At 39.0% G+C, this 12508-nt stretch overlaps 1 protein-coding gene across 1 annotated transcript in view; it reads right to left on the bottom strand.

Moving 5' to 3' along the window:
* Nucleotides 1-12508, bottom strand: part of TNRC6A (trinucleotide repeat containing adaptor 6A) — a 103889-nt gene that overhangs the window by 3604 nt on the left and 87777 nt on the right. The window contains exons 18-22 of the mRNA XM_027859669.1: nucleotides 9765-9923; nucleotides 4891-5031; nucleotides 1799-1906; nucleotides 1095-1316; nucleotides 293-400 (exon numbers count right to left, since the gene is read on the bottom strand). Of these exons, the coding sequence (XP_027715470.1) occupies nucleotides 293-400; nucleotides 1095-1316; nucleotides 1799-1906; nucleotides 4891-5031; nucleotides 9765-9923 (738 nt within the window). The remainder of the gene's footprint in view (nucleotides 1-292; nucleotides 401-1094; nucleotides 1317-1798; nucleotides 1907-4890; nucleotides 5032-9764; nucleotides 9924-12508) is intronic.

The raw sequence follows: 12508 nt of genomic DNA, 5'->3' as shown, positions 1-12508 counted from the left end.
GTGGCATTTTTAAAGAAACTTTCAAAGGACAAAAGTGTCAGGAGATCTGGACTCCAGTAATCCTGGCCACTGGCAGCTACACCTTTCTAGGCAAGAATCTCAAAGATGCTGAGAATAGGGGCAGGTTAAGAACTGGATACTTAATTCTTCATCAAATTTCAAAGAGAAAAATAACACTAGGAAATATGGTGCACTGTATTACTGCATGTCATCTAATGCAACTATACATTTTGATCAAAGGAAAAATATCAAAGTCAATAAAAAAAACAAAACAAAAGAAAAAACCAGTAACCCGTATCGCCTGGAAGATTATGACATGCACCTGGACCGGCAGCCCATCGAATTAGTCCATCAATATGTGTATCTTGGGCAGGCGTTGCAGATGGATAATGAGCTGGGTCTGGAATTGAACAGGAAGAAATGGGGCTGGATTGCTTCCGGGAAATAGGGCATTGCTTTCAATGATCCTAAACTGTCATAGTGCAAAAGCCCACTTTAACACCAATATTCTACAGGTGATGTAGTATGTAAAATCAAAACTACACATGATCCAAAGGATAATGCAAAGATTCATAGGTAAATTGCAACATGTTAACAATGATGATGAGTGCAAGATGTGATACAACACATCAATGATATGCACTGCCACAAAAGAAGACCTATCATTCACATAATTAATATAAAAAACATAACAGATGGACAGCCTAAGTGTTACTGTCATACCCTTGAGAAAACTGCACAGGATGAAAAGTGTGGTGGGACAATGAGATGAGAGATTTTTCAAAGTATCACAGTAACCACAGTTAGAAGTTTACAGCCCCATGGAACCAATTAGATGATGGTAATGATAACAATTCATGTTATCATTTACAAAGCACTGTCCTTACAACACTTTTAGGCTGGTAGTATAATCTCCATTTTACCAATGAGAAAACAAGTTCAGAATGGGTAATACTCTCAAGATTGTATAGCTAGTTAAGTCTCAGTGCTATAACTTGAACCCAGATCTTCTAACTAACTCTAATGCTCTTTCTCTCATTCTATTACTTGTTAGTTTTTCACCATGGAGACCACACAAAATTCCTTAATCTTACCTGGGGTGTATCTGGCATCAGAACTTCCCCATCCTCCACCTATACGAAGGGGGGAATTATCCCATGTAGACAAGGGGGCCTTCTGACCAGTTAATCCCGGTGGCGGGCGGGACGGAGCAGTGATGTTTTTAGGTGGCAAAGGGACCTTCCACAGCTCATGAGCCAGAGAGGTGTTAGTGACTGAACCAGGAGACCATGTTGATTTGGAATCACTGTTTCTGGCTACTCAGAGGAAAAAAAGGTAAAGAAAAATGATACCAGAAAACAGGAAATCTAAAAACATTTGATCACTATGTACAAGCATTTGTTGGTTTTTATTTGGACGTAGGTTTAAGACTTCTGTATAGGAGATGCTACAATAGCCCAATTTAGTAAATATAGCCCAATACTACATTCAATAGGCTTTAAAAGGAACAGTTTACTTTGGGAATGGTGACTGAGCACTGAACAGTGCTAAACAACAAGGCTAACATATGGGAAGAAAGTACAGGTAGTGCATGTCAATTTCCACTTAACTGTATATGGAAGAAAAGAATCCACTTACCCATTTTTGAACGGAACAAAAAGGCTTTTGGAAAATACAACATATAACACTTTAGACACAAGGGAATGAATAAAGGGGAGGTCAACCAAAGTGTTGCCAACAACAACTGACTGTTCAAACTTTCTTTTCTTTTGTCAAACCCCCGGGCTAGAGGGGCTACCTGAAGTGCTTTGTGCTGTACTGCTGAGGGAAACATTGTAGTTGGAGGCACGAATGGATGACCAGGCACTAGTTGAAGGCAGCGTGGTGTTCAGAGATGAGGATGACCCTGTATTGAAGGGAACATTCGAGTTAGTTCAGGACACATTAGCACATTGTATGGCATTTTACTAGAAGAGGGGAATTCCACAAAACCGAAATAGACAAACATGACAGAACAGGAGACAGGATGTAGTCCATGTCACTGCCATAACAAACTGTGTAACGTTAGGTAAGGCACTTCCCTCCTGTAGGACTGGGCTGGGACAGATGACCTCCGGGGTCTCTCCGGGTGGCATTACCATTCTGACTACGAACCTAACTGATGTTCTTAGAAAGCTCTCTTGCAAATTAGTCTTAGGCTTTTTCTCAGGAGTTGGTCAAGCAGCAGTGGTTTTACAGTTGAAACTTTCACAATTAAAAAGGGAAGACAAATTTCCTTTCCTAGAATACCACAAAATGCCCTGCCCCACCTCGTACCATTAGACCTTCCCAATAAAGAGAGCTGCATCACTTCTGAGCTAGTTGCTTCTTCCTTTCCATTCTTTTGTTGATAAAACAAAACAACAAAAAACCTCTTTAACTTTCCATAATCTGTCTTCTATCTCTACTAGAACTTAATCTTTAAGATTACTCATGACCTTGTTCCCTCTTCTGAGAAGGTTATTCCCCTGGCTTCTCTGACAACACTCTGTTTCTATCCTGTAGTGAAGCATCATGTTGTAGAAAATGCAACGGACTTCTGATTATTAGAAGACCTGGTTCTGACTGGTACACCCTCAGTGTGAGCCCCCACTTTGATGGGGAGGGAGCACTGACACAAACACATTCCAACAAGATATGGATAACAGCTCTCCTTAAATCTGGTATGTAATTTTGGCCAGGAAGCCTTAGGATCATCTGTTCTAAGAAAAGCTCTGTGACACGATGAAAACACTCAATTTGGGAGTTAGAAGGACTTTGTTCAAGTTTCATTTCTACCACTTATTATTTATGTGACTATAGGCAAGCTGCTTTACCTCTTTTCCTCATCTGTGAAATAAGGAAAGTGTTATGTAAACTGTAAAATGCAACAGAAATGTTATTCTTATTATTAATCAGGTCCATTCTTAGCTTTAAAATTTCACTGGTTAAAACTTCATTTTTTACGTAATTTTGAACACAACTTGGTATAAGTTCTTTTACTCTATTACCCTGGGCAAGTCACTTCACCTCTGTCTCAGTTTCCTCATCTGTAAAATGGGGATAATAATAGCCCTTACCTCCCAGGGTGGTTGTGAACAACCAATGAGAGAATAATTCTTAAGTGTTCTGCACAGTGCCTGGCACGTAGTAAGCACTATATACATGCCATCTAGTTTATCCACTATTTTATGACAGTGTGAAGGATCTTTAAATCTTCAGGACTGAATGAAGTAATTGGAACAAGGGAAATGCTTTGGTCTATCTGTTTTGTTTGAAGTCTCTACAAAAGGGTCCTTAACTTGTTTTGTCAGTCTGGTGAAATAGGTGGAGAAGCCGTTCTCAGAATAATAGTTTTTTTTTGGCTAGGCAATGGGGTTAAGTGACTTGCCCAGGGTCACACAGCTAGTAAGTGTTATGCGTCTCAGGCCACATTTGAACTCAGGTCCTCCTGACTCTAGGGCTGGTACTTTATCCACTGAGCCACCTAGCTGCCCCCCAGAATAATAGTTTTTAAATGCATAAAATAAAATACATAGGATAAGAAGGTAAACCAATTATACTGAATTATATTTATCAAAATAAAAAATTCATGGATGCCAGGTTAAGAACCCCTGTTCTGCACTAATATTAAAGTTCTTGCATTAATGTGGAAATTTAAGGTTATCAGATTAGAAATGATTCTTATATAATTTATGAGACCTGCCATTTAATGGAGTATGGTACAGATGGTGGAAAAAGTGCCTGACGTGGAATGAGACTTGTGCTTAAACCTTGGTCCTAAGAGTTGTTAGCTAGGTGACCTTCTCACCTATAAAATGGAGGAAAAAAAACAAACTACCCACCTAATAAGGTTTGTTTTAAGGAAAATACTTTGTAAACTATGCTTCAACACTACAGACCTTACTGTACTATTACCTGGTTGATTTTGATCAGCAAATATGAACCAATATAATAATAATTAAGATGATAATAGCTCTTATTTTTATTGCAATTTTTAGTTTGCAAAATGCTTTCCTCACACCAACCTCACAAGGTGGGCAGTGAATCATATTTTACTGATAAGGAAACGGAGGCACAAAGCAATGAAGTGACTTGCCACCAGATCAAAGTACAGTAAGCAGCAGAGTGGGAATGACAACCCTTGTGTTCTGATGCCCTTCCACACTATCATGATGCTTCCCTCAAGCAGCACAGTGAGTTATGCTGGATTTCAAACGGTAACATTTTTTAAAAAAATTAATTAAAAAAAAAGTTTTTTCTTTAATTCATTTATTTAAAAAACAAAGTTAATTTTCAAGATTTACAAGGAATAATAAATAACTTTCAAGATTATCAACCTGAAGAGTACTGAGGCAGTTGCCATTTAAAGCTACTATATTGTTGTTGACTATAAAAGCGGTTAAAGTAATTTTTTTAGTCTTTTGTATTATTGAGATTTTACTATACAATGAGAAAATGTGCTTTCTAATTAGTGAAGATAATACTAATTAAAAATCAGTTATTAGTCAACTAGATGAAATAGGACATTTTGTCAAAAAAAAAAAGAGAGAGAGAATTTCTGCTTTGTTTTTTTGTTTCTTTCTTTTTTTCTTTTTTGGCTAGGCAATCAGGGTTAAGTGACTCACCCAAGGTCACACAGCTAGTTGTGTTAAGTGTCCGAGGCTGTATTTGAACTCAGGTCCTCCTGACTCCAAGGCCGAAGCTCCATCCACTGTGCCACCTAGCTGCCCCTTTTGTTTCTTTTTCAAGTGGAGTGTGCCAATGAGGTACGATTTTTGCTGCCACCAACCCATACCAATTCTGATTCATCCCCTAATTAGGTACCCCAAGTATCACCATAAATTCTAACTTTTTGTACTACCTACTTACCACTGTTCCTGTCCCTGAGGTGGTCAACTTCCCGCACAGTATTAATTGAAAGATTGTTTATGACACTGCCAGGAGTGACGTAAGGGTCAGTTTCAGGGTCAATGTTTGGATAACCTTTCCATGGTTCACCAGGGCGAAATTCTATAAAGAAAAATCAGAAAATATTTAAAAGCTTAATCATTATTCCACTGTCTACAATGAAAATAAGAATTTCTACTCATGCAGTTGTGCAAATTGCAAAAATTTCTCAGGATATATTTCTAGAGTCTAATTAATATCTTAAAATAACCAGTGATCCCACACAGGGAATACTGAATTATTTCATTTAGAAAGGGCTGAAGTGCTTTCCCTAAACATTCTATCTAGGACCAGGGAAGAGTGGGAGAACTTCTATTTCTCTCTTTGATTTTCTTTACCTGAAAAACTGAAGGTGGTTTTAAAATGCATTAGATGACATTTCATTCAAATTTGATTTATATACTAAATAGCATACATAGTAGAGGTCTGAGATTATGCTAAATTTTAGGCAGACAGTGAGTGATCAAATATTTTAAAATAGATTAATTTGGTAATATTGCAGTGGTCTCCACTATAGCAGAAAGAGCACTAGATTTGAAGCCAGAGTGCCAGTGACCTTGGACAAGTTACTTTATTTATCTATTTTGTGTCCTCGTTAATAAAATGAGGGTACTGGACTAGAAATCTGTACGGTCTCTTAAATGCTCTAAATCAGTGATTTCTGTCACTGTGGTATGAGGATCCCCCAAGGTCTCTCACACTCCGTATCAGGGAACCTGCAAGGTCAAAACTATTTTCAAAATAATACAAGATATTTTAATTTCTAATGCAATAAATATTGAGAGATATAACCCACATCAAGCAAAAACTCTTTGGAGGAGTGTCTTTAGTAATTTTTAAGAGTATAAATGGGTCTTAAGCCCCAAAAGTTCAGGAACTGCTGCTCTAAATCCTTTAGGGCTACCAAAAAAAACCCAAAAAGCCAAACAAAACCCCAGAACAAAAAACACATTTCTTCATTTATATTTTGAAAAAGCAAAATTTGAAAGCATGTTAAAAAAAGGTTTAGGAAGAATGAGGAGTAGGAAGAGATGAAAGGGTAAGAGATGATGGTTTAGAGAGGATGTCAAAGTTCATGATAAAGGAAGTATCTTTTTTTTTTTTTTTTTGCTTTTTGGGAAATCAATTGGGGTTAAGTGACTTGTCCAAACAACTTGGCACAACATCCTAAGGGATCATACCTATATTAGAAATACATACTACAAATTACCTAGAATCACTGCAAATATTATCAAATTGGTACAATGACATTCATTTATTCACCAAGCATTTATTAAGACTCTACTACGTACTAAGCACCGGCAATAAAAGACAATAAAAGACCAGACATAAAAGAAAAGTTCCTTCCCTCGAAGAATTTCCATTCTATTGGAGGAAAACTAAATGTGTACCTGTAAGTAAATACAGGATTTATACAAAGTAATTTTGAGGGCTGTTTGAGAGGAGGGAACTAACAATAGAGGAATTAAGAAAGGCCTAACTGGGAGGAAGGGGGGGGGCAAGTTGGTGTCCTCTGAGCTGAGGTAAAGTCTATTACAGGCACAGAGGACACCCTGGATAAAGGCCCCGCGCTGGGAGATGGGATGCTGTACAGTAGGAATAGCAAGTGGGTTAGTTTGGTTGAAACATAACAGTGCATGAAGAGGAATAATGTATAATAAACCTGGAGAAGTAAGCTATAACTAAACTGTGAAGGGATTTAAATGCCAATAGGAGTTTGTATTTTATCTTAGAGGCAATAGGAAACTGATGGGGCTCCCTGACCAGGGCTGGCCAGTCAGACCTGGGCTTTAGGGATGTGAATCTGGCAGCTGTGTAGAGGGCAGACGGGAGAGGGAAGAGATTTGAGTCAGGGAGGTCAATTAGTCCAAGCGAGAAGCAAGCTCCAGAACAAGGCTGGTGACTGAGTAGAGAGAAGGGAACAGACGAGAGATGCTGAGAAAGGAGACATAACAGGACTCGGCATGTGATTTGACAGGAAAGAGAGAGAAAATTGTCAAGGATGACTCCAGTGTTGAGCAGCTAAGTGACTGGAATGACAGTGATGCTCTCAATCTAGGTAGAAAAATAATGAGCTTGGCATTAGATATGTTGAGTCTGAGGTGTTAAATGGGCAGCTGAGGATGTGGGATGAGAGGCTGGGACTAGAGATACGTAGATTTTGGAGTCATCTATCCAGAGATGATCATTTATCCCATGGGAGCTGATGAGGTAGGACCTAAAAATGAGAAAGAGACAGATAAGAGTATGCAAGGTAGGGCCCTAGATTCTTCCAACCTTACTGAGTGGATATGGATAATGATCCTGCAAAGGAGAAGAAGAATGGTCAGACAGACAAGCAGGAGTTGAGCTAAGAAAAGTAATGTTAGGAATAAAAAATATCCATGAGGAGAGTATGTTCCAACGCATCAAAGGTTAAAGAGAGGTCAAGAAGGAGAAGAATGAGGAAAGGCCATTAGATTAAGGAACTAAGAGGCTGAGCTGAGCTTTGTAAAGAGCAACAATTCTCTTGGAGAAAGCACTTCCAATTTAGTGGAAGTAAAGTTGTAGGGAGTTGAGAAATGACTTCAAGGTAAGTAAATGAGGCAGCAAACACAGGTGGTCGTTTCCAGTAATTTGGGTTACAAGAGGGAAGTAGGACATAGGACAACAGCTTGAGGGGATGGATAGTCAAATGAAAGTTTTTAAGGGCAGCTAGGTGGCACAGTGGACAGAATTATGGCTTTGGAGTCAGGAGGACCTGAGTTCAAATCCAGCCTCTGACACTTGACACTTACTAGCTCTGTGACCCTGGGCAAGTCACTTAATTCCAACTGCTTCACCAAAAAAAAAAGTTTTTAAGGACGGTGAGAACTGAGTGTATCTGTAGATAGCAGAGAAGGAGCTGAGAGTGAAGATTAGAAAGGAGGGATGTTTGGGGAAGAGTAGGGACTTCATCAGAGACTAGGGCAAAGGAAGAGGGAAGGAAGAAAAGTGGGAGTGGAAAGCTTGAAGACAGAAGAGAGAATCTGGAATAGTTGCTATTGGAAGTGGAGGACAGAGATCAGTGAAGGAAAAGTAAAATGACTACTTTATAGCAATGAGGGCCCAGCTGATATTGTATTAATCTGAAGTGGCGTGGTTGTGTGGCTTCTTCCAATGCCATTTAAGGGTGGGTGACTGGGATTATTCAGGGTTGGGTTCTGGTAAAGTTATGAATGACCAATGACAGGATAAAGAGGCAAGAGCTTTGAGAGTAGAAAACAGCGTGTAGTTGAACTGGTACATAAATGAACTGGTTAACTAGATGGTGAAGACTGGGAAGAGTGAAGCCACTACAGGGATGATAGCCTGGAAGAACAGTGGAGAACGGAGTGGCCAGAAGACACTACATGGACAAAGAAAATAGGTTTAGGAAGAATGAGGAAGAGACAAAAGGATAAGAGATGATGGATTAGAGAGGATGTCAAAGTTCATGATAAAGGAAGTATCTTTTTTTTTTGGGGGGGGAAAGCAATTGGGGTTAAGTGACTTGTCCGGAGTCACACAGCTAGTATGTGTTATATGTTTGAGGCAAGGTTTCAACTCAGGTCCTCCTGACTCCAGGGCCACTACTCAATCCCTTGCACCACCTAACTGCCCCTGGAAGTGTAATTCTTCTGGGTGATCATGATCACAGTCAAGGCAATCGGGTGGCATAGTGAGAAGTGGGCCAGGAGTAAGGAACACCTTAGTTCAAATTCAGCCTCAGACACTTATTAGATGTGCAATCCTGGGCAAGTCACTTAGCCCCTGTTTGTGTCAGTTTCCTCACCTGAAAAAAGTGTGTATAATAAGAGCACCTATACCTCCCAGGGTTGTTGTGAGGATCAAATGAGATAATATTTGTAGAAGAGCTTAGCACAGTGCCTGGCACATGGTAGGCACTTAAGAAATGATTGTTTCCTTCTTTCTTTGAAGGGTGTAACCATTACTGCATAGCACAGGTGGAGTGAAAGTAGAGGTCATAAGAGGTGGAGGTGTTTGAGAGAACACCAACATACACACACACATACATATACAGATATATATCTATATATAAACAGTACACACACACACACACACCCCAACATTCAAATATATATATTTGAAGTCTCCATGTATAAGGGGGAGGAGGGTTAGGTTGGAGATAAAGACTGATAGAGAGGTACTGAACTCCTTGAGAAATCAAGGAGAATGACCTGGGGGTTGGTAAAGAACGGCCACCAGTCGGGATGATAGGGTGATATGCTGAGAGAAAGCAAACTTCAATGGAGAGGTTCCTGGGTGATGGCACGGAAGGGAGGGTCTCAAAGTGGGGATCAAGGATGGCCATGCCTCCTCTTAGTTTAGTGTATTGGGATACATGAGAAAAGGTACATTAAGTACTGAAAAGGATGACTGGAGATGCACAGATGCCAAACTTCTGTGAGTGTCTGAAGACAGAAGGTACATGACAGGAAAACATTTAAGAAGGAAAATTTCATCTGTAATGACTCAAAAGGGCAAAATAGAAGGGACAGAGAGAGCTGGATAGTGACTTCGGAGGGAGATGTGAGAAAGGAGACAGGTAACAGGGGACTGAGAGTGGTCTTCACTTAGTTGGTTATTCTGCGTCACTGGTCTCGGACAGGAAGAATTATTTGCTATAAGTAATAATAAATGACTTTCAAGATTACAAACCTGAAGAGTACTGAGTTACCATTTCTAAGTGTATTTCAATAGTGATGAGGGCATACTCTTCATAATGAAAAAAACAAAAACAAAAAACAAAAAAAACCAAATAGTTCAGTGTTTACCTGGTGGCCAGTTAACACTGCTAGAGCCATTAGGCGATTTGGCACGTGGCCAGCCATCCCCAATTGAACCAGGAGGACTGGCTGGTGAATTACTGCTGTTCATAAATTCATATGGAACAAACGGAGACTCTTCCAGCCTAAAACCACTTGAAATAGCACCTAAAAAAAAAAACAAAGTTTTTTTTCTTCTAAGTGAACTATTATTCAATTTATATCATATATAATTTACAAAATACCCAAGAAAACTTTCTACAAATGTACTTCTTGAACAAAGGTGACAAAATAACTGCACATATATCCCCAAGCCTCACATGGGATACATGTGCAATTTTAACCTACGAAGGCCTAAAAAGTTATTAAAGCTTAAAACTACACTAAAACTCTTGGGACATCCTGAATGCTTAGAAAGGGATATAAAGAATAACCTAATCATAACTATTATTTAACCAAAACTGGAATGTACTGTCTCTTGAGGTTGTTGAGTAATGAAGGTGTTATGTTAGAAGAAATGATGAAAGGGATGAGTTCAGAGAATATAGAATGAAGAAGAACCAGGAGGACATTTTATAAAATAACACCACCACTTAAAAACAAACCACTACGAAAGACTTGCACATGTTGTATGTCTTCAGTTCAATATAAGATCCCTGAAAGGCAGAGTTTTACATTTGACTCTTTTCTATTCTCAGTGCGGTAAGCACAGTGCCCTTACATACAGTAGGTACTTAATAAAGGCTCACTGAACTAGAAATTGTTCTGCAAACATGTTGTGACATTTGAGTTTGGAGGGCTTGGCTCCCTTGGAAGGAAAAATGCCTTTTTTTTTCCCCCCAGCAACATGAAATACTCATAGCTTAATCCTGACTCCAAATTAACTGGTTGAAATGGAAGTCTAGGGATATGGTCAGGAATAGCAAAGCAGAAAACTGAGGCATAGTATGCCTGGTTATGGCTTCAGTCTCCTCTGGTGAGAACTGACTTTCTTTTAGAGTAAACTATGTGATATAAGGAACCAAAAATACTTGCAATAAAGGATGTTTTAAAAGAAACTGAATATATGCCTACTTGAAAGAAATACATCCTCACACCTAAAATTCTGAGACATTCTATTCTTTTCAGGACAAAGAAAATTCTAATAATAAAGCAATTCAAAACTTCTACTTGTTGCAAAGAAAAAGAGGAATTTTGGAACCAAGAGGCAGCTAACGGGATTTTAGGATTAATACCATACCATTGTTATATATATGAGAAAACATTAGGAGGAGCTTATCTGTTGAGGTTATTTTAAGCATGGAAATCAGATTTTGAATTCCCCTTTCCTCCTGGGTGGAAGAAACATGATTGGAGGAGTGGCCCTATTCTATCCTATTCTTCTGCTCTACCTCAAGAACATTCTGAGTACTTTTTCTATGAAAACTCTCTGAAATCAGACTGGTATGAATGAGTAATTTCAGCTAATTTGTCTCTAAAAACCCATTTTGGTTGCTGATAATAGAAGCTGGAAGGCACCATCCTGTGTCACTGAATTGAGGAATTTTGTAATGAACAAGACAATCAACATTTCATTAAAGTTGTTCCAAAGGAATTTTTGTAAATAAACTTTGAAATATAAACCTTATGAACAACCCCTTTGATAAAAGGAAAAAATTCACCCCCTCACAATAAACCAATTATACAAGAGCCACCAGCTTGGGGTTTGGGGAATTATGCTGATAAAATGATTATTAAATTAGTTTAGCAGCTTGCATACTTTTAATAAGTATATTTAGGCTTATGTGTTTAACAAGAAAGCTTGCCTATATGCCAAATTTATCCATATTGCTCTTTAAGTAGCATGAATTATATAGAAATGGTCATTTGTTGATCACAGCAGCATGGCATTAATTTGTGTGACCTTAAGAATTACCCTTTAGCTCACTGTGATTCTAAGTGTTGTGATTTTTATATCTTAGCCTCTGTATATCAAAATCCAAGTTGATGTTGCCTACAGACTTCTGGGACATTCCTTTTCCTTCCTCTACGAATTCAGTACTTGGCCCACAATCTTTCTTTTCTTCCCAACTCATGTCTTCAAACCAGGGGATTTCAGCATAGTTGCTGATATGCAAACACTCTAAACTCCTAGTTCTTCAACTGACTCATTTCCTATAACCTTCTCCTCCATTCCACACACAACCACACACAAAGATGGTCATACTCTTCATCTTGCCATCACCCACAAATGCACCACTTCCATGTTCATGACCTCCGAAATGACCTTATCTAATCACAATCTATTCACTTTCCTCTTCTCTCTCTGCTTCCCAATGCTAAACCCTGCTCTTTGTCTACATGGTGACCTCCAGTACTTCAAATGCTCCGCTGTCTCTTAGGTCATCACCCCTACACTATCTACATTTTCCTCCTTTCCCCATTTTGACCTGTTGGTGAAATCAGTTCAATCCTACACTGTCCTCCTGAGTTCCTTTCCCCCTTATCATATCACTGATTGCACCCTGCCAAGCCTCAGCCTTGGATCATTCCCCAGATCAGCTAATTTTGTTCCTGGGCATGTGGGGCTGAAAGAAGGTGGAGAAAATCACAACCTTGATGATTTGGTCCACTACTAATTTATGTTACATAACGTCAACTGGGTCTTTACTACTGCTAGGAAATCCTTTTATACTTTCCCCCTCTTGACAGCAGCTCTTCCAAACCTTTTCATCCCTCCTCAAACTTACTAGGTTTCCCCTTCCCTCCACCTT

This window comes from Vombatus ursinus, unplaced genomic scaffold (assembly GCF_900497805.2).
Source record: "Vombatus ursinus unplaced genomic scaffold, bare-nosed wombat genome assembly UNPS02014171.1, whole genome shotgun sequence".
Classification (NCBI taxonomy): Eukaryota; Metazoa; Chordata; class Mammalia; order Diprotodontia; family Vombatidae; genus Vombatus; species Vombatus ursinus.
Note: the sequence above shows the minus strand (reverse complement) of the source record. Positions and strands in the feature narration are given on the sequence as shown.